This window comes from Salminus brasiliensis, chromosome 7 (genome assembly GCF_030463535.1).
Source record: "Salminus brasiliensis chromosome 7, fSalBra1.hap2, whole genome shotgun sequence".
NCBI classification, from domain to species: Eukaryota; Metazoa; Chordata; class Actinopteri; order Characiformes; family Bryconidae; genus Salminus; species Salminus brasiliensis.
Window position 1 is genome coordinate 24,441,220 of NC_132884.1, and position 26,316 is coordinate 24,467,535.

At 39.5% G+C, this 26,316-nt stretch overlaps 1 protein-coding gene across 7 annotated transcripts in view; it reads left to right on the top strand.

Moving 5' to 3' along the window:
• Window positions 1-26,316, top strand: part of kank4 (KN motif and ankyrin repeat domains 4) — a 55,177-nt gene that overhangs the window by 11,498 nt on the left and 17,363 nt on the right. For 5 of the 7 annotated variants that reach the window (XM_072684294.1, XM_072684288.1, XM_072684293.1 and 2 more), the window contains exons 2-4: window positions 18,584-18,667; window positions 21,860-21,962; window positions 26,009-26,082. In XM_072684294.1, the coding sequence (XP_072540395.1) occupies window positions 26,064-26,082 (19 nt within the window). In that variant the 5' untranslated portion in view covers window positions 18,584-18,667; window positions 21,860-21,962; window positions 26,009-26,063. Of the gene's footprint in view, window positions 1-18,583; window positions 18,668-21,859; window positions 21,963-23,487; window positions 23,577-26,008; window positions 26,083-26,316 lie in introns of all 7 variants that reach the window. The other 2 variants (XM_072684291.1, XM_072684292.1) reach the window with 2 other exon arrangements.

The window sequence follows — 26,316 nt, forward strand, 5'->3', positions numbered from 1 at the left end:
ACTGTGAATATGAAACTGGGTTTTCTGATTATTACTATTATCCCTTTCTACATGTATTCTGAAGCTTTTCAACTTCTTAAGTCAGTTTGTTATATAGACACGGTGCATTTTGTCAAACAAAAATGTACTTTATTTTTTTACTTTTGAATCCAGCAGTTGTTTGTTATGTTGTGTCCAAATGTCATGATGAATGGACCAATAAAAAAGCTCCATTGATACTTTTTACATTGACTTTCATTAAATGTAAAGTTGTCATTTTGGAGATATGAGGTTTTTGTGTTGACAGCAACGATTTACTTGTTACTAAAGCTAGCAAGCTGTTGCTGCGGTTCCTGTCAAATAAAAGCGACTCTGCTTGCTGTCAAATGAAATTTATCTCCTGAAAATGAGTGCATGGCCTTGTTCATGTTGTTGGGTTGTCGAAGGCACAGCCTGTTCTTGGTCACCCTCTGACCAAAACGTCTGCCCCAAAACGTTTTCCCACTACACACTCAGCCCACAAAGCTCCAGAATCCTTGCCATCCTCTTATACTTTGTGTAAGGTCAGAGGAAAAGCCAAGATGGCCACCAACATTTCTGAAAATAGGTGACTATTGAAAGTCGCTATTTAAAGCAGCATGTAATTGCATAATCAATGGGAAGCAAGTGGGTTCCCATGGTTTAAACCTACTGGTTTAGAGAGTGCCAATTAGGAAACTGCTGACAGTGCTGGCACACAGAGAATGTGCGTCTGACAGGAAAAGAATAACGACGTGAATCTCACCCCTTAGTCTTCCCTTAGCCATGTAATTGCAATAGAAACCATAGCCTACTACACTATAGGTCCAAATGTTTGTAGACACACCTACAAAAGAATGTATTCAGCTTCTTTAAGTGGCACCCATTGCTGACACAGATGTGCAAATGCACACACACAGCTTGTCTAGTTCCTGTAGAAAAGTATTGCCAATAGAATAGGGCTCTCTGGAGCAGATAAACATGAATCTATTGGCACCATGCCTAATGCTAGGCGTGGGCTTGAGGGATATAACACCCCCCAGCACTGAGCTGTTATCACCAGCAATAACATAAGTAATTAAAAAAGTAATTATTAATTTTTATTATTACTATTTAAAGTAATTATTTTCCACTCACAGCTCAGTAGCTATGTTTCGTCCCCATGACGTCTCCATACTTGACTGATAATGATAATGAACTATTCCTTTGCTCTGACGTACAGAGCAGATTCAAGTCTTTCCATTTACGTCTTTCTCTACAAAAAGTGGCACCATTCCTTTAAAATCACTTTAATCTCCTCCTCAGTCCAACTACACCTCTCCACTTGGCTGTTTGTGTTTGTTGTTAGAGGCTGGTGAGGAAAAACCAATGACACCACATTTATGCCTTAATTGCCAAAACAGCATTTTCATTTTTTTCCCCATCTACAAACTTTAGATGCATTTGCATTAAAATTTTTTTTTTTAATTATAGGAATAAATGATTATTTAAAAAGTATATTTAATGGAAATGTAGCAGTTGATCAAATATAATACCAGACAAAAGGATACTTTTTATTATATATTTTATTTTGGGGGGTATTTTCAGTCAATACCACAGTCTACACAGGCAGAAGAGTTTTTTTATGACCTGTATTGAATGAAAGGTTACTGTTGTGTAATTGGTCTTATTTTGCAAGAAGAACAAACCTTAACATTTTGGCATTGCTTGTGGAACAAAAGTGCAGCAGTGCTGATACAGGACCTAAGTGGAATGTAGGTGCTGAGCATAACTTAATTAGTTTTGTGATCATACATGTAATTAAATAATGATGCAAATACAATGTGGAGTAAAATGGCCACAACTCAACTTTTCAGATGTTGCTGTTATTAGACTGGTATATGTGTTAATCTCTTTGAGTCAGTGTTTGTGTATTTGCTGTGAGCAGTGTAACACTGTGTGCCATTATGCCATATGCTCTTTGTGCCTCTTTGGTGTTTCCTGAATGTATGGAATGTATGTAGATGATTTCATGAATCTACTTAGACTCATGTCTCGTTATTATCCTCTTTCATAAGACACGGCTCAGTGACTGGAACAGATGAGGTTGTCTTTAGCGAGGTTAGCCTTGTCCTTCAGAGGGGTAATAATCAGATGCTACACACACACACACACACACACACACACACACACACAGAGCAGAAATGGAACAGGAGCCTTGCCCACAGTCCCTCAGAGACTGCTCCTGCCATGAGTGTGCGACCTTGGACTCTCTTTGCTTTTCTTGTATTTCTGAGTGAGATGAGGCTCAGCTTTACATTTCAGACCACCCCCCTTCTTAGTCTCTCTAAAGTGCCTGTTCATTCAGATTGTATTGTGTTAAAATCTCTGAATCTGTCCCATTGTGTGACATTGAGTTTGATAGGACTACAGTGCACCACATCATGGCTTATACGTAGTGCAGTGCTGTGTGCTTTTGTAATGCACTAGGGTTGTATTTAATCAAAAGCCAAATATTTTAATAAAAGTGTTTTTATTTTTACATACAAGGAATTCAAGGAGTCACCCTCTTCAGTATGTTCCAAAAGTCAACATCTACAGTGTTTTCCCAGTTATAGATTATCCAAAGTCCAAATCTCTGAATGCTCAGCCTCTTATCAAATTCCCAAATTCCTTAGGAATGCATACATGCCTGATAAAAGCCAGTGCCTCCACTTCAGACTACGTATAAACTGGTGCCAGGCGAAGAAAAGGATTACATTAAAGGAGCGAGACTGTTTTCCCCAGCTGCTATCTCTTAAACATTCTCCTGTCTGTGAGATCTGAAGGGTGGAGAGACTCACTGTTGGAGGCTTCCAGCTTTGGGAAAATGAGGATAGCCATAAAAAAACAGACAAAAAAAGGCAGATCAAAAGAACGGTGGGAGCGCAGGACTGTCTGTCTGCCAGAGAAATGGAGGCCCTGCAAGCAAAGGGGCAGCAAGAGAGTGAGAGCATTTCCTCTTTGAAAGATGTGTAAAATCACCCACTTTTACCTTCACAGTAACATAAAAGCCAATTCGATGAAATACACCAGTTTTGCTTTTACGATATAATAAAATGCATCATAATCGAGGCAGTATAGTTTGTTAACATTCGCTTATTAATCCCAAGGAACGTAACACGTCTTACAGCAACGTCTACAACATCTCAGTCGTCTTAAGTGTGTGCTATGTTCGTAGCATCTTTCTGTCCAAGGATATTTGGAAGCTAAACATGCCATCTTGTTGAATGTTTACTTGTTTAATTGAACGTTTTTCCTCTTAATATCTTAAGGGGTACTTAAGTTAGAACTTATACAAGCATTTCTTGAGCAGGACATTAGTTTCATGTACAAAGTTGTGATAGAAGGCATCCTAAAGAGTTTCAGGCAGATTTAACAGTTTTTTTCTGGCCTGTTTTACAGGCTTTTGGCAAATGCATTCAAGGTATGTATGAAGGCGCTAATGTGCCTTTTCATGCTATCAGCAAGTCATCCACTGCTTTCCCCAAGGAACGTGGCCAAGAATATGTGCTGCAGTCCTTATGAGGCATAGAATGCATACTATTTTAAGTCGGTCTTGCAAGTGTACTGTGTTTATTATAGGCAGCGTTGTATTATAAGACATGCTGAACTAAGCGCAAACAAGTAATAGATCCATTCATTACAACCAACTCTTTACTGAAATTTTGTTCCTGCAAGACTGTGTCTGAGGGAATACGAGTGATTACCAGTGTCACCCAGTCATGCAGTGAAGGTTTGCTGTGGCTTCAGTTCTGATGATGGAGATAAATGGTTAGTATTTACACGTTCACTGTTGTCAGGCACTTTAGCTGGTCCCCTATTGCACTGCTACAGACCTAACCTCAGCGGAAATCCAATTGGTGACTCACTCTCTCTCTCACACACACACTCACTTATCCAAGTTGTTAATTGACTGTTTTTTTTCTAAGTGCAGAATCTCATTCTGTATTCAGCTTTGCTAACAGTAAATTTCAGTTTGTTAATTAAAAGTGGTGGCTTGACAGAAGACACATCAAAGTGTCTTTGACTGTGTTCTGTGTGATAAGAATAAATCCCAAAGAAAGTCATATTTGGAAGTTGGTATGTGTTTTTAATGAGATCCTCTCTTCATTAGTATTCATTTTAAAATAGCAAATTACCTTGATTTTTATTATGATTATTATTATTTGTATATTATCTTAAATATTGTATTACATCTTTATACAGATAAATCAATAAACACTTGTTTTCAGTTTACGTGCATCTGCATTTATTTCATGTACCTCATAATTTGTCTGAAAAGCAACATTACACATTTTTCCTATCTGTAAGTATATTTGATTGCCCAAGATGGCCATGTTTAATGAAGTTGCAGTGCTAATAGAGGTAAAAGTAACAAATTTAAACCTGTTAAAATCACATACAACATTTTACCTTTGACTTAAGTCATGCTACAGAGGAAGGGGAATGTATCATTAGGTGCTGTTCAGATGATGCCTTCTGAAAGGAACCAGGATATGTTTCTTAAAGGGATGGGTTAAGGCATTTGAGTGACAAGTAGGCAAAGATGAGACAACATAAACAGAGTGCAAAAGACAAAAATGAACAAAAAAACATTAAAAAAAGACTGACATATAATAATTAATAGTATAAAATCATGGTATCACAGTGCCAAAAGTGCATTGTATTAACAATCAGCACCAATCAACAGCCTACTCCAGTATGTTCATGCCATGCACTACATTCCTCCTGCCTTCCAGCTCCAGTCTCATTAACTTCATGAACCCTAGGTTTATTATTCAGCTTTTAATCTTAATGCAGACATTCTTGTGAATTATTTGGTTTTAAAATATCTTGTGGAGTCTCACAGAGTTCTATTTTTAGGGCCAATGAAACTAGAGATAATTATGAAAATAATGCAGTTATGAAGGTGAAGAACTGCAGTTTGGGCTTCCATACAGGATCTGTTGGGTTAATAGATAATGCAACAACATAGATATGATAATCATTTTCTACACTCAAATATTGTTTAAAGTATTGTGACTATTGAATCATAAAATCAATTGATATAGCTGTTTTAGCAACCAAGCTGGACAACCGGTCTGGGCTACAGCAATAGCTTTGTCCTTTGGCAACAATCTTAAACACTACATTCACCTACTTGTGTAACGAGATCCCAATGTCCAAAGTCCCTTGCGATTAAAGCATCAGCCAAATGTCCTCAATGTAAATCAATCCAGTTTTCATTACATACCTTATAAATAGATATTCTTAAGGTTAAAGTTTAATTCATGTTTTGGTTGAATGTTGTGAGAAAATTGAGGAAATTTAGGAGGTTCTTCGAATTGAAAATGTGGAGGAACCTCTTAAGGTGCTTTGAGGAACCTTAAAGAAAAAGGTTTTTAAAAGAAAAAGGTTCCTCCCCAGTTTCAAACTGAAGAACCTGCAAATGTTCCTTAAGGATCTTATACTTTTAACAGTGTACTGTTATACTGCTTCGGGTGTTAAAACCCTTGTTTTTCCTCCATGTTGGAGGAATGACTAGAGAGAAGACTTCATATTGACCAGCCAGAATAATGAAAAGAAGCACGCTTGGGAAACTTGAGTTTCCATTAGTGTCGTCTGAACACCCTTTAGAAGTCTTGCCTAAAGACTCTTATTGAGCTGGTGTTCAGCATAGTTTGGAGACTACCCTTCTCAAACACACCCAGTAAACTTGGCAATTAAGAGATGAGATACACCAGGTTTTGGTTTTGTTTTTTTGTTTTTTTTGCAAACGAAGCTATGGGACATGAACATATTCCACAGCGTATTCTATAATTTATGTGTGAAGTTAATCATGTACATTTTGTTGTGAAGAGAAAAAAAAAACAGTGGACACAAGGAGTTACTGTTTGGCCAGCGACCCATGGGTGCGAGTGGGTAACTTGGAGTGGTGAACTATGTAGGAGGACTTGGGAATGCAGGGGAATGTGGCAGGAACATTACTGCATAAATTACCTGCCATTGTTTTGGTCTGAGCTTTAAGTAAAATATTTGCCTTGGCTTCAGAGACAGCCAGAAGTACTGTAATGGAAACATTCTTCTCTTTTCAACAGTTAACTCTGTGCTCAATACTGAACCCTAGCATGAGTAAACAGTCCTAATGAAAGCAAATGAGATTTGTCTGCTTATAAAAACAAAACTGAACAGATGAAGAATATTGTAATGTGTTTTGAAGCATGCATCATGTGTCCACCAGGCTCTGAGCAATGGTACCAAACTAAATTATGGCCAAGCTGCTTGAAACTACAGGAGGAAACGTTGGGCTAAAAGAGACCAGTTGGCCTCCTTGCAGGGCATGCAGGTCACATATAAAACATCCTAGTGTGTCTTTATCATAGTTGTCTGACAACAACGTCCACCACACACGTTTACCCCCTCCTGCTATATTCGGTATATCTTTCTTGATGTAGCACAGGTGCCACAGCATTACATGACTGAAAATCAATGGAGGACAGCCTGAAGGACAGTAACTGGCAGGCAGGCTTTTGCTTCACATCCAACATCTTGCTAGATTCTTCATTCACTTTTCATACGTGAAGCTCTTGTTTTCCCTACAGTTTGTTTACTTTATTTCTTCTGCACATTCTGTTTCTTTATGCCATCTAGCTTAAGGGTTATTTTCCTTCTGTGAGTCTTTTGGTCTGTTGGTCTGTCTGGCTTTTGATGCAGTTTTGCTAGTATTGACTCTTATTGTTTACCTGCCGTTATGGGTTCAGGCTGTATTTAGCATCGTTCCACGCAATCCATCATCCACTACATGATTTAATGCCTTGCATAAATAAATCAAAACTGAGACAACAACTTCAGCCTTACCCATGGGGCAATGCTTAAATAGCCAAGCTCTAAACACAATAATCTCTATTTGCATTTCAAACATACATTAACTGGGGAGAGCAGCGTTTAGTTGCTTTTTGCTAAAAAATAACCCCCCCCCATTAAACTAACAAACGGAATTCCCTTAAGGAAGACGAGTACATGGTGATTGTTTTCCTTTGTATTGTTTTGTTTTGTTTGGCTAAACGCTGTAATCCAGAACACAAGGAGGGCCACACTAAGCTCTGCGCCTCCCTACGCCATACGGCCCAGTTATGCAACATTAATCTCTGAATCATGTTATGCCAAGTACCGCCTCTCTTACATTGATTGAAATGTGCAGCTAATTGTTTGATGGAGTGAACTCATGGTATGCACTACAATAAAGCCCATTCATAACAAGCACATAACTTTCATAATTACCTGACAAGCATACAAAGAAAATATTACATGCCATTTGTTCATTATTTTGTACTCATCTACACCTGTCAGACAGTAGCATGCAAAGGTTTTGGCACCTCTGGTCAAAATATCTGTTATTTATTGGTATCTTTTACAGTAAATAGAACAAAAATGGAAAGAATAGGCACAAAGCAAACTTTTAGACCCCCTCTTTGGTCTGAACTAGTACATTTGCTAGTATAACAACCTGTAAATGCATTTTTATGTCAGCTAAGAGGGTTTAAATTCTTCCTTGCAAAAGGCTCAAACTCTTAGGCTGTCTTGCATGCACAATTATAGGGGGGGTCCACAGATATGCAATAAAGTTTGGGAGACTGTAAGTGCCATGCCAAAAGTCTGTGGATTCTGTGGTAGAAGCCATCATCTGTGTTGTTTTCATCCAGAACTTGCTGGTATTTCATTGAATCCATTCTTCCCTCAACCATTGAAATGTTCCCCGTGCCACTGGCTGCAACACAAACCCAAAGCATGATTGATCCATCCTGTGCTTAACAGTTGGAGAGGTGTTCTTTTCATGAAATTCTGCACTTTTTTCCCAAACATATATTTAGTCGGTGTCCCAGTGATGTGATGTGTGTCAGCAACCATATTTAGCCCAGGGATCATACCATTGACAGGTTGTGCAGACTGGGCAGACTTCCTGCCTAAAGCATGTTAAATATGCATGTTATGTTATAATATATGCAGATACACATTACTACTTTAATCATTTTACCAAAGCTCCTATCATTGTTTTCTATAAGAGGATGAGTAGAGGTAATCTGGCCTCCTCAGCAGTGCAGTGTAAGGCGAGTTCTGTTCTATTCAAAAGCTCCCTCCAATACACTGCAGATCTGCTCAATAAACACAGAGGAGAAAGATGGATAATTTTACCCCTCCTTCCTCCTACTAAATGGCCCTCTTTGATTTTGGGACTGATGACAGGGTGTTATACTGCAGTGCTGTGTCTATATTTGATTCGGTTTTCTGCATTTTCCAGCCTCTGCATGACAATGAAGAGATATTTAGAGGCCAGCTAGAGAAATCCTTTGTGGCTGTGGGGGAAAGGAAGTTTGCAGGGCAGGAATAAGGAATGATTTGAAGGATTTTCGTGTTCATGCTAAAAGCTTTAATGTGCATCTTTACATGAGATGTAGAGTTGTGTTAAAATGGCACGTCATTGTGTATTCTGCTTTACAAACTTGGATATAGATGGATATTCCTGTTAGACAATCCTAAGACTCTTGTGAAAACTAATGAAAAATGCTATTTGCTCTATGAACATGTAACAGTATTCAAATCAACCAGGGTAGAAATAGACTTGGAATAAAATCTGCTTACATTAACATTCATTAAGGTTCAACATTTCTTTTCCATCTCATGTGAAGTTCATTCTCCTTCTTCAGTTTCAGGGATATATAGCTTTTTCTCTTTTTTTTTCAACAGCAATTTTATTTCTTTTTTTTGAGTCAGCTTGCATCATACTAGCAATTTCATGACTTTAGCACTGGCTCTTTGCTTCTTGCTGATGATTGATCTGTTTGTGAATGAGTGAAATGTGTTTTTGCTCCCAGGTATTTCAGACCGAAGCCCTTAAACCTAGATTGGTTTCCATGTATCGTCTCTGGTGGCTTTGATTGGTTTACATGTTTTTGTGAGTAGTTTAATAGCACTAAACAACTCAAAGTATTGGCTGGGGTCTTTCTCTCTCTCTCTCTTTCTCTCTTACACTTTGGGTGTACATTTTTCCATTAGCCGCCCTTCTGCAGAGTGGCCCTGTTTGCCTGGTTCAGTTCAGAGGTGGCAGTTTAAACACAAACTCCCTGAGGGTCTTATCTGCCTTGCTCACACTGCACTCTTCCTCAGGAAGCCTGTTTAGACCTCCCTTTATCACACACTTTCCCCCCTGCACCCCTCCCTTTGTCCCCCCATGCCTCTATCACAACTGGACACTGAATGACTTTCTATGGACCTCTGATTCACCGTCTCACATGCATCCGACACAGTTTCCCCGCCTAACCTCAAACATAATTGATCAGCCAAGAAATATCTGGTACACATTTCCTGATTCACATATAATAGAGTCATTTAAAGGCACTGGATACGATTCAACTCTTACTGATATTTAGACTTAGCAGCAAAACAAGAAACACCCCACCCTTAAGTGCTCCTTCAGAAGCTCCACCTCTCAAATTCATGCACACACATTGCCAAGGTAGCCACACTGTACTTGCGGACCAAAACACACCGCCTACCAACCTCGTCCAACTTCGCTACAACAATATTAGCATACTAGATACTGGCCTCGTCCAACTGGCCTCGCCTCACCCTGTCCTGTACATGAGCATGAACGTACGCTGAGTCAGGAGCCAGGGCTGAGTACGAACACCAGACTTTCTCCTAGCACGCAAACAGACCAGAGGAAACATTCGCTGAATTACAAAAAAGTGTATTGAATTAAAATCATATACAGCATCTTCAACTGGCCAACAATAAACAACACATTCACTAAAAATGTTATCACATATTTTACATTTTACAAAGGGTTCCAGCAGCGACATAGAGGAACCATTGTTGATTCCATAAAGACATATTAAACAACATTAATAGTAACAATACTGTAAAGGTGCTACAAATGGTTCTTTGAGTGATGCCATAGAAGAACCACTTTTGGTTCCATAAAGAACCATGTTTGTCATAGAAGAAGAGAAGAACCTTTAAAAGACCAAAAAACATTGATGTAAAGGTTCTTTATCAATTTACAGACATGCAAACATAACACACACAAATGAAAACATGTATGTGAAGAACCGTTGAAAGGTGTGAGGTATATACATTCAGTTTTTTCACAGTCACTCATCTCTTACAAACATGGTTCTTTATGGAACCAACAATGGTTCTTCACTCATCACTCATAGAGCTCTTTATTTTTATTACCGTATTTAGCCTATGCTTCTATTTAATACCACTTTCCTTCTGATAGTAGGCAAATGTAAGATTAGGAGTCTTGTCCAAGCATTTGTTTGTGTTTGTGTGTTGGTCTTTCAGTAAATTACTGGAAATAAAAATGTTCAGAAGTAGTGGCTACACATGAATGAGCCACAAACATTGCTCTAAAATATCCATTATAATGACCATTATAACTGATTATGTATAATTACAACTGATTATAATGTATTATAAATTATTTTGTAGTAGTATTACCAATACAGGTTTTATTGTTTGTTATCTTACCGGTTGGAGCCACAATTGTGGATGGCATCAGTCCTCATTCCATCTATTAACAGTTTTTGTCTTCTTAAAAATGCTCAAAGGCGATTGTGTCTTTCTGTAGCTTACATTTCAATACCCGGCCTGTATGTCCCACTAAAGTAAGGCTGGGCGATATGGTAAAAATACTATATCATGATATGTAAAAAATCAGTAGTGACAGATACGACTATTCAGATTCTCTCCCGTACTGAATACAGTGATTTATATTCAATCTGGTGCACTTCATCTGATTATACCAGTCTAATTACACTGTTTGTCATAATACTTTAATCTGATCAGTGTTTAATAAGCACTAACAGTATCCTCAATATGCTTAGAAAAGCGTATAGTGTATCACGATAACACAATTTATCACAATACAATAGAATATCGTCATTTTGCCCAGCTCTCTTACTATACCCCAGCGATCTTACATGTTTTGTGCAATTAGAATGATTTACTCTCTACTCGGAGTGTTGTTTGTGTTGTTCAGTGTCTTATAATTACAGTTACTGTCTTGTTTGTTTCCTTAATGACTTTTTAATGTGTTTTTCAGCACTCTGGCCAGCATTGGTTGTTTTGAAATGTGCTTTATTGCTTTAATGAACTTGACATGACTTGACAGATCCAATCTCACTATTCATTGCTGATTTCATGCCTCCCTCCAGACAAACTACATACCACAAATCGCTTCACTTCTTCTTCCCTCTCTTAGCCTGCTCTGTTCATTTCCCATTTCTTGACACCACACTCCATTTACCCATAGTCATGCTACTTTAAACCTTCCTGGAGTTTCACTTGTCTGTGCAGAAGCACACTTCATTTCAACTTTGGGGAAATGTGGGAACAGTCGGAGTTGGTGTACAGGATTTCGGCCTCTGTTTATTTCACCCCTTAAGGCTTTTTTGAAGGAGCAGCCAGTGATGCTCGTTAATGACCAATGCCATGTAATGCAAAATCTAATTTACAACCCCCATCAAACAGCCCAGTTCACTCTGTGAGAATTAATGTCACTTCCTTTCTCGTCTTAGTCCAACCACATGACGCAGATGCCAGCACAGCAGAGCCCTTGGGCAGAGCAGAACCTGATACTGGATTGTGGTTAAAGTCAGTGGAGGGCATTCCCTACATACTCCTGTAGTTTTTATAACTGGTTGAGGTGATGCTTAGTGTATGATTAATGTATTTATATTGGAACTTAGGGACGTGGTTAGGTAAGATGATAGGAGACTGATGTGTCAGAAAGCTGTAATAGTTCCATAGATAAATAGATCACACAGCGCACACTTTCAGCTTATGCACACGAACCAACAGCCAGCAGTCTGATCTCTTAGAAAGCTTGTTGAAATTCTGCTGAACAAAAAAGATCGAAACAATCATGGCTTACGACAGCAAGGCACAGATTCTTGTGCTGGTTATGTGTGTGTTTAGTAACTTAAAAGTGAAAAACATGAAGAAAAAAGATACAATTCATCATAATTTTCATTCAGCTCGGGTCCCCATTTCTTGGTTCAGCTCTGTTCTCCAATCAGTTCAGTTCTTTGCTTAGCTCAGCTATCTGTTCGGCCCAATCTGTTCAGTTTAATTCGCCGCTCAGTTTAGCTCTCGTTGATTAACAGACTTTCTGATCAGAGAATCTGTGTTATCCTACTCTACAAATTTTAAAAATCATGAATAAGAAATAAATTTGAATACTTACAAGATCAAGTGGCCTCAACTGGACTGTAAGCGGATTGGAGGGGTAGAGATTGGCTAGATTATTTCATACCACAGGATAATCTGAGAGGACGACCCCTTCAAGTCAAAGTTCAGAATTCTGTCATTATGTTAACAAATTCCGCCATATTCAAGCTACAAAGTGGGAAACATTTCTCGTTTCTCTGTTGTGTTTGCATTTTCCTAGCAACAAAAGCTAATGTAGGCCTATCGACTTATTGTCCATATCAGCAAAGCCTGTTACTATTACTACTAAAATCTCAGTTAAGTATGGATGTAGTGCGTTCCTGCTGTTTATGGGGCGAGCAGCCATGTTGATTTGATGTCCTGACTTTCTGTTTAGAAATTTAAGTTAAGAGTTTACAGTTTATTTTCCTATTGCTCATCGAAAGTTGAAAATTATAAGGTTTAAGCTCTAGTCAAACTCATTAGCTTTAGCCTCAACTGAGGTAAAATGCAGGGCAGCCAATTACACTAGAGCACATTTACATACCTACATCTAAAAGGCACAAATAACCAGCCTCTTAAAAGGGGTTCTTTAAGGGTTCAGTAAAGGAAGTTATTCTGTATACATTAGAAACGTGAAACTCAAAGGACCATTTGATTGCTTACGTTGTTCTTTGCTTAGGAAATGGCTATTTTCTGTGACAATAAATGATTCTTTAATGAAAAGAGTAGAACCCTTTTTGCTAAACGTGTGCCAGAATGAATTGTGGCACATAAGCTCAGTCAAATACCATTCATGGAACATTTTAAGCTCTAGCATCTGGTAAGTAAGCACCTGGTGTGCCATAAGAAAGATGGACATATAATTGAGGATATGGGGCCTTTAAATACACGTATATTTTTATATGTTGTGATGCTGCTGTTGTCATGGAAACATGCAGACATACAATGGTAGTTTGTCCCCACCCATTGCATTTGTGACAAAATGTCTCCAATGTGAGACACTCTCCTACTGCTGAAACACGTACCTGCTCCACATGGAAATGCAGAAACCCAGAGAAAGAAAGGCATTCCAGAATCCTCCAAATCAGCCTTTTCTCATCTATATGTTAGCAAGATGCTTCTAAAGCCCTGAATGTGCGACACACTGCTTTGTGTTGTGTTTATTGAGGCGGTTTAGCCTCAGGGGAGCAAGAGCCATCTGAAATAATGCATATCCATTTTATTCTTAGCTTTATGACTTTGCGACTGCCAGGAAAACACTTCTTATCCATTCCAGTCCCTTTTGCTTTGCGTATCTTTTCGAGGTACAACTGTGGTACAACTGGCAAAGATCTCGTCATCATTTTGACTTTTGCCCTGATTAATATGAACAAGAGCGGGGGATGTGGTGTGTATTCCACTCTCAGCTGAGATGGCACATTAGTTACTAGAGGACATATCAGTGTAAACACATATGGATCATGCAGATCTGGTTTAGTGTACAAAGCACATATATCTAAAGATAGCAGCAGAAGTGAGGGCCATAAATGGAAATCTGTATTATGCGCAGGAAATGCACAGAAATTATATCTAGCGGTGATACTGGACCTGCAATGACACACAGGACCAGGTGTTTCATGTATGTGGAAGCGCAGCCTTTCCACTACGTGAAGCCGTGGGATTTTACAGCCGCTGTGGACACTTGTGTTTGACTCTGGGTTTTTATGTGACCTATTTTTCTGAACAATGCTGAGCTAGACTCCCCATGTGCTGTGCTCCTGCTCTCTCCCCTTCCCCTCTGACTCTTAGAAAAACAAGCAGACCTACTGCCTTTTTGCCTTTTTGCCTTTTTGTCTTTTTAGATAGTGTGTGTGTTCATGTGTGGAGCTCTGTGCCTTATGTAAAAGCCAGAGACAGTTCGGGGGTGGGGGGTGGGGGTGGGGGGTATTTATAGTTAGTGTTCTTCCAGTTCAGCCCAGCCAGACATGAGGAATGAAAATGGACTTTCATTATGCTCTTAAAAATAAAGGATCCTAAATGGTTCTTGGCTTGGTTGTATGGTTCTTGGAAAAAGAAACCATTTAACTGGCATAGAACACAACATACCTATTTACATATGTCTGTCTGTTCGGCCTACAGTACTTTAGCTCATTGAAGGAGTGTTTCAGGGGGAGCATTTGAGCTTTGGCTGCTTTCTGAGTGAGGCACAATGTATTTTGCAGCCAGTCAGAGCAGAGTGCACTTCCAGGTACAGTCTTATGCAAAGGTTTGGGCACCTTTGTGGTCAGTGGGACAGTTTAGGACATCCTATGTCTTTTAAAAGCTCAGATTTGTTTGAAAGCTCTCAGTCTTGATTAGCAAATCAAATGTTGGCTCCTCAAAAGAACAGTTTAAAGATCTGAAAATGAAAGCAATCAATGCCCAGAAGGCAGGGGAAGGTTATGAGAAGCATTTTCAGCTTGCAGTTTCTGCAGAGCAGGCATAAAGAAACTGTGGGAAAATTAAGGGGAACTGTGGAGGTCAAGATGAGATCTGGAAGACCACGAAATCTGCTAAAGAGCACTGCTCATAGTAAAAAGTGGATTATTAAAGGAAACCTTTCCTGCGACCTTAGCACAAAACCCAACGTTGGAAGTAAGCTGCCGAAAATCTAGGTAAGCCAAATGAGTTCATAACTGTAACAGTCCAAATTACAGTGTCCTGTCATATCAGCAAACTGAATGGTCTACTTCAGATGAGTGAGTTTGCTAAGATTCTAACGCTCCATGTGTTTATGCTTCATAGCCTCTCTTGACAATAATCAGGTCATCCTTATGCATATAGAAGCAAGCAAAGTTAGCTGCTGCACACTGACTGAACCTCTTTTTGTGTCTCTTTTTGAGATGTATGTGTAAGGTGCACACAACAATAGTTTACAATGACAATGCAGTAACATTGTAAGGGGATTTTATGCAAAAGCAATCCACAACCTACCTAATATGTCTTGTAATTTCAGAAAGTGTGGGCTGGGCATATAGCCCCTGTCTCCCTGATCTTGTGCCAGTGTACCTATCAGTCTTAAAAACACAACAAAAACATCCTGTAGAAGCTCTTAAATCAATCCATACATTGAAAGGTTCTTTAAGGAGCCAAAAATAGTTCTTCCATGACAAAAAGAACTGTTTTGCCACCAGTATTTTTTGTAAGAATGTCTGTAAAAAAACACAGTACAGGGAGAACCTAACCAGGAGCTGGCCAAATAATCAGTAATTCGTGTTTATAAATGCTAAAGTACAACCCTAAAAAATAAAGGTGCTTCAAATAGTTCTTTAGAACCTCTTTTGGTTCTATAGAGAAGAATATGTGTAAGAGAGATGTGGGAAGAATCATTTAAATTGGTAAAGAAATTTTACATCAAGTGAAGGTTTTTTTACCATCACACAGCTCTGTTACAAACGTACTTCCTTATGGGACCAAACACTGTTCTTCTGTGCCTGGAAACCCATTTCTGCTGCTTGGAGGGAAAGTGTTCATATAGTAAGCTCTTATAGTGAGTCAGCAAGTCCTTATAATAAAGTGACAGTTATAAGATACTACTATATATCATAATGAGATATGAGATATTATGAGATATTACATATGAGATATTATGAGATACTATCTCTATTATGAGATACTAAGTCATAATTATGTAATACTATGTCATATATATGAGATACTAAGTCATAATGAGATAGTAAGTCATAATAATGAGATCATGATGAGATACTAAGTCATAAGTATACAATAGTAAGTCATGATAATAAAATGATAATTGTGAGATGCTATTATATTGCATAATTATGAGATATTAATTATGAGATATAATGAGATGCTGTATTAATTATGAGACACTAAGTTATTATGGGACACTATGTCATTATGAGACTATTATTACTATGTCAAGTATTAGATGTCATAATAATAAGATACTGAGTCATAATTATACAGTAGTCATAATTGTGAGATACTAAGTCTTCATTATGGGACACTAGTCATATGCATGAGAAATTATGTCATAATTATGAGTGGTTAAGTCATAATAATTAGATACTATGTCATAATTCAGAATTATAACTAAATATGACTTTTTACCACAAGTGGTGCAAATGGCCTTCCATACTAAGCCCATTTTCTGAGGTGTTTTGTTGTGGTGTTGATGAGAATACATGGAGCTCTTGATGGCCAGTCTGCACTCACTGTCTATCCTTCACTCTCTTGCTCCTCTGACACCATGGCCCTGACACTGGCCTATGACTCACTCAGGGCTCCTGTAAAATATAACCATAGTGAGGCCATTTCAGTTCTAAGACTGGCAAATCTCTCAACCGCCTCTCCAAATTGAAAGGCCTCCTCAGGAAGTGGCCGCCTCAGCATGCTTCCCCTCCGATTGGGAAAGCAAAGTGCAGCTCCAGAGCACAGCACCTGTTAAAGTATACAGATATAAATATGGGGCTATAGCAGAGTGGGAATAAAGATTTACTAGGTTTAACCTTCAGTATTTCTGAGTTCTGAAATGCCGGATTAAAAGCTGGTAAATCTATACTTGATATTTGATATACTTGACAAATGAAATGATGTGATGTCAAATAATAGACAGATTGTTTAAAGGAGAAGTCCACCAGGTTTTAAATGGTGGAAAATTTCACACTTAATGATTTAATAATGCAGAAAGTTTGAAATTGTGTATAAACAATAACATATTAAATATGACCCATGAAATGTCACTTAAATTATGTTATATAATTATATACTGTACATTGTGTGGGGTATGTTTACAGATTGTGAATTATATGCTCAACTGTGTTTAACATGATGGCGATGTAGTTTAATAAAGCAGGCCGTAAATGGGTTGCTAGTTGCTCCCATACATACACACACATATACATGATGATGGAAGGCCAAATGCTATAAGCCTGTGGCTAAACAGTTAATGTTGAGTGGGAGATAAGAATGTGTGTGTGGAAAAAGGGACCTATCATAGCGCAGTCAATGATTGACCCCCACCCAACACTAATGATTACACTGTTGAGTAGTGGGAGTTCACTCAAAGTTCAGTCATATTTACAAGGACTAGAGGAGAAAGAGAGAGAGAGAGGCAGAGCGAGAGAGATAATCTTTTTTGGGTCATTGCATCTGAGACAGCTATGTAAGTGAGTTTAACTTTACATGTAAATGTGTGTGTGTGTGTGTGTGTGTGTGTGTGTGTGTGTGTGTGTGTGTGTGTGACTTGAAAAGTGAGGAGTTTGGGGTGATAATTTCAGAAGAGTCGAGTTTTCTTACTTTTCTTGCTGATTATGGTCCCACTCATTTTGGTTTTACTTTGTTCATTTGTCTTCTCAACCAGTTTCACCAGCTGTGGCTATCCTATGCTTGACTAGTATATGGCTCTCTGTCATTTTCTCTCTCTCTCCCGTCTGTCTCTCGCTTTCTCTCTCTCTCTCTCTCTCTCTCTCTCTCTCTCTCTCTCTCTCTTTCTGTCCCTCTAATACTGTCCCTATCTTTCTCTCCCTCTCCCTTACTCTCTCTTTTGCTCACTCCCCCCCTCTTGCTCTCTCTCCTTATCTCTGTCTCTCTCCCTCTTGTGCACACCCTGTCTTACTCTCTCTCTCTCTCTCTTTCTCTCTCTCTCTCTCTCTCTCTCTCTCTCTTTCTCTCTATTCCACTGTCTCCCCTCTCTATCTCTCTCATACTCTGGTTCTCTTGCTCTCTCTCCATCTCTCTTCCTATCTCTCCCTAACTCTTTCTCCTGCTCACTCTCCCCTTGTGTTGTCTCCCTTCCTGCTCACCTTTTCTTTCTCTCCCTATCTCACGCTCTTGCTCACTACTTCTCTCTCATCCCTCTCTCTCTTCATCTTTCACTCTTACTCTTGTTTTCTTGCTCTCTCTCCTTCTCTTTCTCTCTCTCCCTAACTGTCTCTTTAGCTCACCCTCCTTTTCTCTTTAATTCACTCTTTTCTTTCACTCGCTCTCCTTCTTCTGTCTTTCTCCTTTTCTTTCTCCATCTCATTCACCGTCTCTTTCTATCTTTCTCTCTCTCTCTTATTATTATGCTCTAGCTCATCTTCTCCACCCCCTCTTGCTCTTTCTTCATCTCTCTCTTCCTCGCTCGCTCTCCCCCACTCCCACTTTCTCTGTCTCTCTCCCTATTCCTCTTGCTCTGTCTTTCTCACTCTCTCTCTCTCTCTCTCTCTTAGGTCCTCTCTCTCTTTCTCGCTCCGTCTCTCACTCCCTCTCTCACTTTCTCTCCCTCTGTCTCTCACCCTCTCTCTCTCTCTCTCTCTCCTCCCTGTCTCTTCCTTGCCTCCACTATGACAGTCACACTCCACCATTTCATCACGATTTTTCCCCCTTTCCATTCCTGTACTGTCAGGTTTGAAGTCAGAAGGACGGAGGGAAGCAGCAGACGAAAGAGAGGATGAGAAGACAGCAGAAGAACGCTTGCTACCCACACCAGGTGAGCAAATTCCCATCCCTGCCTCACTCCCCTCTTGCTATCTTGCTCACTCCCTCGCTCTCCACATTTCTCTCTCACTCACACTCCCTCACATGGATAGCACGTTACATTACATCCCAGGTGTGAGCTCTGTGTGTGTGTGTGTGCGTGTGAAAGGCTCATGCTGCTGCTCCGCTGCTGCTCACTTGTTTTGCCTCTGCTTCCGCGGCTGCTGCAGTGCTGAAAATACGGACAGTCGCTTAAATACTGGCTAGATCAATTCTGTCTGGCAACCAGCCAGCTCATTTCCCCAGTGTATGTGTGTGTGTAGGCGTGAGGATATATGCAGCATGTATGCAGTCTAAGAAGTATGTGGCATCTACTGTGTGTAGGCAGTATACGGTATACGGTGTAGTGCAGTATTTGGTTTTAGCATGTATGTACTATAGCGCCCAGTGTGTGAATGTAAGGTAAGGTGCTGATTGATTCCTGGCTCTTTTCTCGGCTCTACAGCGCTGTAGCTTTATCACAGTGACGGAGAGCCACTGTAGGCTGCTGTTGTTACCATGCAGACTTTCATTCACTCTCATACTGAGGCACTTCCCCATCCTTACAGCCTTCTGTGCTTAACTGGAAAGAAAGCAGAACTTACTGCTAGCTGTGTATATGCACAGTAAAGCTGCACAATATGGACATTAAACTAGAATTGCAATTAGATATATTTATTTGTGATGCACCTTGCAATAGCCTTAGACTGATCATAACTATGAATGAATACCATGCTGATATTCAAACTACTGTTTTATCTTTCTTTTTTAAATAACTTTTTAAAATCTATTAAATCACTTGATCTGCATTTGGCCATTCAAACAATAAACTAAACTGATGTTGGGTTTAATAATTTCTTAGAAATTGATGTTTCTCAGCAGGTATATGAACTGATTCAGCTGTGCTGTGAGTGGATTTGAGTGTGCAACATTTTGAAGTAAAACTAATTCACCACTGGCTTCTGGCATCATCTATTTGCATATTGGGTGTGTCCCTGCTTCCTTCAACCACCATCAGTGTGTAGTCAGTTTTCCCAGGCTACCTTCTCCTGGGTGTACATTTATATTTTTTATAATGTTTGTCTGTCCTCAGTTTTGAAGGCTGTAAGAGCAGGTTACCATTTACTATTCTGCTTAGTGTGACACTATGCTGGCTAGGTCATGACAGTGGTCAATCTTGTATTACCTATAGATTATATCAGTTTTTTGGCTGGTGAGACTTGAATCTTTTACAGTGTATCTGTAACATACTGTAAACACAACAGTTCCTAAATATAACATTTATGGTTGCCAGAAAAGCATACTGTAATACCTTATACACTGTAACTGTATATTTTATGGCTAAATTCTGGCCTGTAAATTTTACAGATTTCTTTTTTACAGTGTATGGTTAATCCAAAAATATATAAAATCGAAAAGACTGTGCTTAATTATGATATATCCAAAAAAATCACCAGCCAATGAACTTTGCACATACATATAATGTGACTATAATGTAGATATGTTTTAGGCTGGTAAAAATGCTGGGATGCATGAAAAGATTAAATTTGTTCTCTCATAGAGAGTAAAACCAGCACGCTTGGTCAGAAAAACATGCTAGTTTTGCAATATTTTGGTTTCCAATATGGCCGGGCATTGGTCAAAATATTATATCACGATAATTAAAAACACAATATGTAAAAACACAATATTTAAAAACATCTTTTAAACCCGTACTGAATACAGTGATTTTTATTCAACATCTACTGCCCTTCATCTAATTAAACCAGTTAAATCACACTGTAAGTAATGAAACTTGCAGCTGATCAGTGTTTATTAAGCACTAATAGTATCCTTGATATGCTTACAAAGCATATTGTGTACCATGATAACAAAATGATAACAAAAACATTGTAATTAAAGTTTTACTTGATAGTGGCACCGTCCTCTCATAATGTGCTGACCTGGGTTGGCTTTTAGCCAAGGACTTTCCTTTCTGGTGTGTGTTTAGCTTTAGGTTAGTAGTTTTTTGAGGGAGTGGACATTGAAGAGAAGGGATGTTAAGAGCCGCTTGGTGAGTACACCACGGATACCTGCTAGCTTCCCCAGCTTTAGCTTCGCTGCATGCTGGGTTTGAGCTCCCCTTCTTCGGATACTGGCTTAGGAAAAGCCATGGTCATGAAGGTTGAAGGTGGATCACATAGCAACCTGTATTCCGTTAACTAGCAGCATCTGGCGGTGATATGCATGATCTCAGTTTATGGGTATCAATGGGTATCATATCACCCAAGTGATTTTTTTTTTCCATAAACGGAATTGCCATCATCTAGGTTTTTATCTTGTGCAATGTGTGCAATGTGTGTTTGTATGTAGTATGGGGGCATTGCCCATTTACAATTGAGTGTGGATCTCTGGATTAGTATGTAGGTGTTATCTCAGTGTGTGTGAGTGTTTGTGTGTCTCACCTCTACTGTTGTATCTTGTCAATCTCATGAGACGTGACAGTGCAGTAATTGATCCACACATGCACACACACACACACACACACAGTGCTTTGCTGTCAGTTACTAGCGCTAGCTTTCAGTTCCCCCTTTCTCCCCCCCGCCCCATCCCCTGACTGCTGTCACCCCTCCTGTCATCACTGAGCATCCCTCCATCACATCCTTTTAAGACTCCTCTCTTCCTCCCCCCCCCAGAGAAAACCTTGGAAATACCACCTTGGAAATATAGCTCAGACTTCACACGTTCTGCTAGCCTCCTGCTCTAATTAACCATTCCTCTATCTCTGTCTCTCTCCCCACATCTCTCTCCACCTCCCTGGAGAACTAATGGGAAGCTAAGGTTGTTTTTTTACTGCCAGTGCTAGAGTAGCATTAGCTACGGGGCTAGACTAAATAATTTATGGCTAGTCGCCTCTCTTGCCTAATGAAAGCTTGTGGACAGTCTTGTGCTGTAGGTTCTTCCCTTGCTTTTCTTCCTCTTCCTCTTACTTTCTATGTCCTTTTTTAGTGTAGCTGAATTGTGTGCATATAGAGATGTGATCAAGCACCCGTGTCTCTGTGTGGGCGGTTCACATGCAATGTACATTCACATGTATCTCACACATATGTGCTGTGTGTCAAAATGAATTTAATGTACAATGTCTCCCGGGTGGTCCAACCTCCCTGTCTACTCTCATGGTTTCCAGGACTCCTCTCATCACTGAAGAACAGATGTTGCATGTTCATCTCCCGCCTCCAGATGTCTGCGGCAATGTGCAGTAGTTAGATCCATCAGGGAGGACAAGACTGGTGAGCGGTCACTTCCTACCACACAGCCAGCTCCCTGTCTGTTTTTTTGTCATTATTAGATAGGATGAGTGCAGACTGAGAAAAAGAGGCAGGGGGGTGAGACAAAGAGATACAGAGATGAACCACACATAATATTTACTAATAATTTTGGAATGGAATTTGAACCTGTTTCAAGACCATTCATTTGCCCTGTCTTACTGACCATGTTCTCATATGTATGTATAATTCTATACACATGCCAAGTTATTAAGAAGACCTACCCTGGGCCATTATCAGGCACATCCAATAAACCTACAGATACAAACATTTAAATGTACCCTTATGATTGCCGACATGATTTCCATGGAAATGGTGCATATTTCTAATAGTTCTCTGCCCCGCCCATCAGTGAAAAGGAACCATAGGACCTCTGCTATCCAGATACATGTCCAAATGTTTGTGGACACCCCTTCTAACGAATGTATTCAGCTACTTAAGTCGCACCCATTGCAAATACAGATGTGCAAATGCACACACACAGCTTAACTAGTCCCTGTAGAGAGGCACTTCCAGTACAAATGGACTCTCTGGAGCTGATAAACATGAACCTATTGGCACCATTCCTAATGCCAGGTATGGGCTAGAGGGGTATAAAGCCCACCCAGTAAGTATACCCAGAATACCCAATGTTTAAAGCCCCTGCAACATTGCTGTGCTTGATGTAGTCATACCAGTGCCACACACACTATCATACTGCCAGTACCGTGTCATTGTCACTTCTGTGCTAATGGACAGAAGTTCTATGGTGCTCATTCATTGATAGATTCGTTGAGATCTCAGTGAGGCCCTTTTATTAGTTGATTGTGAGTTTGAGTCTTCATGATGCCATAGCCATCCATGACTGGGAGTCCAAGAGGGCACAAATGGCCTCACCCTCTTTAGTTGGGTAGGTTGTCCCTCTTTCTACCCCCATCTCACAATGTGATGCTAGACAGCACGGTTGTCAGTTAGCTAATGTTAACAGAATTGGCAGTTAGTGTTCTCTTTCAAGTGCCCTCACCTGTCCAATGATGTTGCGTCTGTGGCTATGTGAATGCAGTGGTGATTCTCAGGTCTCGGAGGTAGCACGGACTATGGCTTGTCATCCCAGCGTTGGTAGCATTGATAGAAAAAGACCTAGCTAGTGGATTTGGAATTGGAAATGAATTGAAAGGATAAAGCCCTAAAGTAGGTGGTTTAATAGTTATAACACTGTGTTTATTGTGTAATTCTATGGAGTGAAAGTTGTGCAAAAACTGAAATCTAGGTTTTAAATGAAATGTCTATGGAACATTGTTTACAGCATTCTTGTGAAGTGTGAAATATATCTGACATTTAGTTGCACAACAGCTGGGAGTATGAACATGTTTTTTTAATTGACATTCTCTGGGAATAACACCACCATTTATGTGTATTCAGAGCAGATATGTCAGTGTCAGGGTCACAGTAAGGTAAACACTGATAGCAGCAGGCATTTGGGAGTTGCCATTTCTGCTTCTGCCTGCAGCTCTGCATGGATCTGTTTCTTCCCTACGATTCAGCAGAACTGATCGGTGGTTACTGGTGCATCTGCTGAGCCTGTAGACCTGCCTGCAGGTGTGTAGGTGTTTATGTGTGTCTGTGTGTGTGAGAGACATCTATGCAGTCACAGGCAGGCAAATCAAATTCATCCTTCCCTCACTTCCTCTGTGCGCCCTGTTATTTGATTAGCTTAATTCAATTTCATCCGTGCTGAATTACAAAATAAACAGTGACGTTCAATTATAGCTCAAATTTAGGTGGTCCACGGAGATAAATGTCAGCCACTGCATAGTCCAGATTGCATGCACTGAGCATTTTATTGCAACTGATGAAGTAAAATAACTCGCTGTATGTGAGCTTGACAGGAGGTCATATGCTGGCCTCTTCATTAATGCATTTCCTTTCTAACTAAATACGCCCTGATCCTTTCTCTCTCGCCCCCTCTCTCTCTCTCTCACTCTCACTTAGTATCTAATTAAACAGACCGTGCTTTAGCGCTCCGTTCCATGCGGATAATTGTCTAGGGGGGCAACTTCACTTTAGTCAGCAATTACAAGCTGCATTCCAGCTTTGGCTAATTAAGACTCAAGGACAGGCAGTGTATTTGTGTGGCATTAAGCATTTGCAGGGCAGGGAACGCACCTGATCCCTTCCCATTCACCGCCTTGTTCCTATGCCCCCTGCCAGGAGTTAAGAAGCTGTACATTTTGTGAGCTTGCTGCAGTCTATCGGATTCGGAGGATTCAGACGTCAGTCAAGCTCGGATTCACACTGTTCCGGGGTCTGCCTCCAGCAGAGTGGCAAGAATGAGCAAAGACTCTTTATAGGCTAAGGAAGCTAATTAAAATAGGCAACTTTTTATAAATGTTGTTCTGAACGGACGTCTTGTTATGGTACTACAGTATTTCTGCAGCTATAATAGATGATACATAAGCAGAGAAAAGCTACTTAAAGGCTCATATTTACTTACATTTCCTCATTTTTTACAAAACATTTCCATATAGATTCATAAATGGCAACAAAAGAGGGGGGAGTCATTGGTTTCCCCTCCCCTCCCAAAACAAGGCAGAGCAATATCATGGTGGTGAAATTGTTAGAACAGTGTGAAAGCGTTCAAGATTAAATTTATACCAAAAGCAATGGAAAGCACTGTAAGATCTTAATTGTTGGACTACACTCAACTATCTTGCAGCAACAACAACATATATAAATATAATTTTAATATTTTTTCATGTAAGAATTGTGCTATTTAGAGTTTCTACTAATACTATGACTCTGTCCTGCTGTGTTTGGGCTCTCCACTGAACCATGACATGCTGCCTATTTAAAAAAAAAAAATAACTTTTGTGCAGTCTAAACCCCATCCCATAGTGACAAGAAGAGTTGGTTTGCTCAAAGGCAAAGGCAACTTTCTCAATAATGGCTTAAGAGAAGTAATTGTCTCAGTCTGAACACTGTACTGAATGGGCCATGAGTATTGCATCATTTGCAGAATTTAGCAGAGCCCATTCTATTTCATATTTGCATCAGTGACTCCAGGCTACTTTCTTGAGTCCCCATTGTCTTACACCTTTGAAGAGAACCGCTTTCGTGAAAATGCTCCAGCCTTCTTCAGTCCGAATTCCAAGCCTCTGGCCCAGATTGCAGGATCGAAATCAGTCCCATATGCCACATCTGGCTGAATCCCTCTCTCATGAGCACTGAAGGTAGTTAGGATTCAGAAACATGCCCTCAGGAGTTTCACCATGCTTACTCTGAAGCAACCGTTCTACAAGAGATCAGCTTTACTTGCTGAGGGTTCATGTTTCATGTTTCATTAGACAAAATAATTGCATCTTCAGGACCCTAATGGATTCTCTGTCTAACACCACATCCAACATTTATGATGAAAATGCCCTTTCCTCAGTTACACAGTTTTCATGAGCTGAGATGATTTGATAATTCAGCAGGAATCTCACAGAGAGCCATCTGTTGCTTGAGAAATGCAGCAGAGCTGAAAACTTTTCTTCTAAGTAGCAGACATTCTTGGTCCTTTGCTGTTCACTTTAACCACGGGCTATGGTTCTAAACATTTAGTTCTGCATCAGGTCTAATTTGCATGGAATGTGCATGTGTAATGTTGCCGTTTCCAGTGTTTAAAAGTAATGTCACTTTAGTCATTATGCAGTAATTTCTGGCAATGCAGGCAGAACCCCAGAGAATAATCTTGGGGGTATAAGCAATTTATATTAATCTTGGATAAATATCTGAAAACTGTTTTCCATTGCCTGCTTCAATGAAGCATAAACTGTGAGGTAGTTTCTTGCCATCCCCATCTGGAATAAATAACACTGAGTTGCACCCTAATGGTCTTTCTCTAGTAGATGTCCTTGAGAGAGCTTACTCTTGTAGTGTCTTTTATGGCTTTTGAGACGTAGCCCTAATTTTCAAGGACAGGATGTACTAAAAATCTGGATAAAGATTTGAAGCCATGTTTTATATATTAATATATATTTTTCTGTCTACAGGCTGCCAGAATTTAGAACACAGACAACTTTGAGTCCATGACACTGAGTATCACAAATGATGGACAAGAAAAGTGGTAAAAGATTTTTAAGATGTATATATGTAGTTTATTTAATTAATCTAATTCAGTAATCTTTTCAATAATTCAATAATAACATAGTTTTAAAGTAGTCTCATTTAATATCATACCAATCAAGTAAAACAATTGATTTCTATTCTGTTTTATTATTGTTTAATAAATAAGCCCTATGTCATATGCAGTTTGCATGTATCCAAATGACATGTTTTTTTAAAGAAATAAATGATCTGT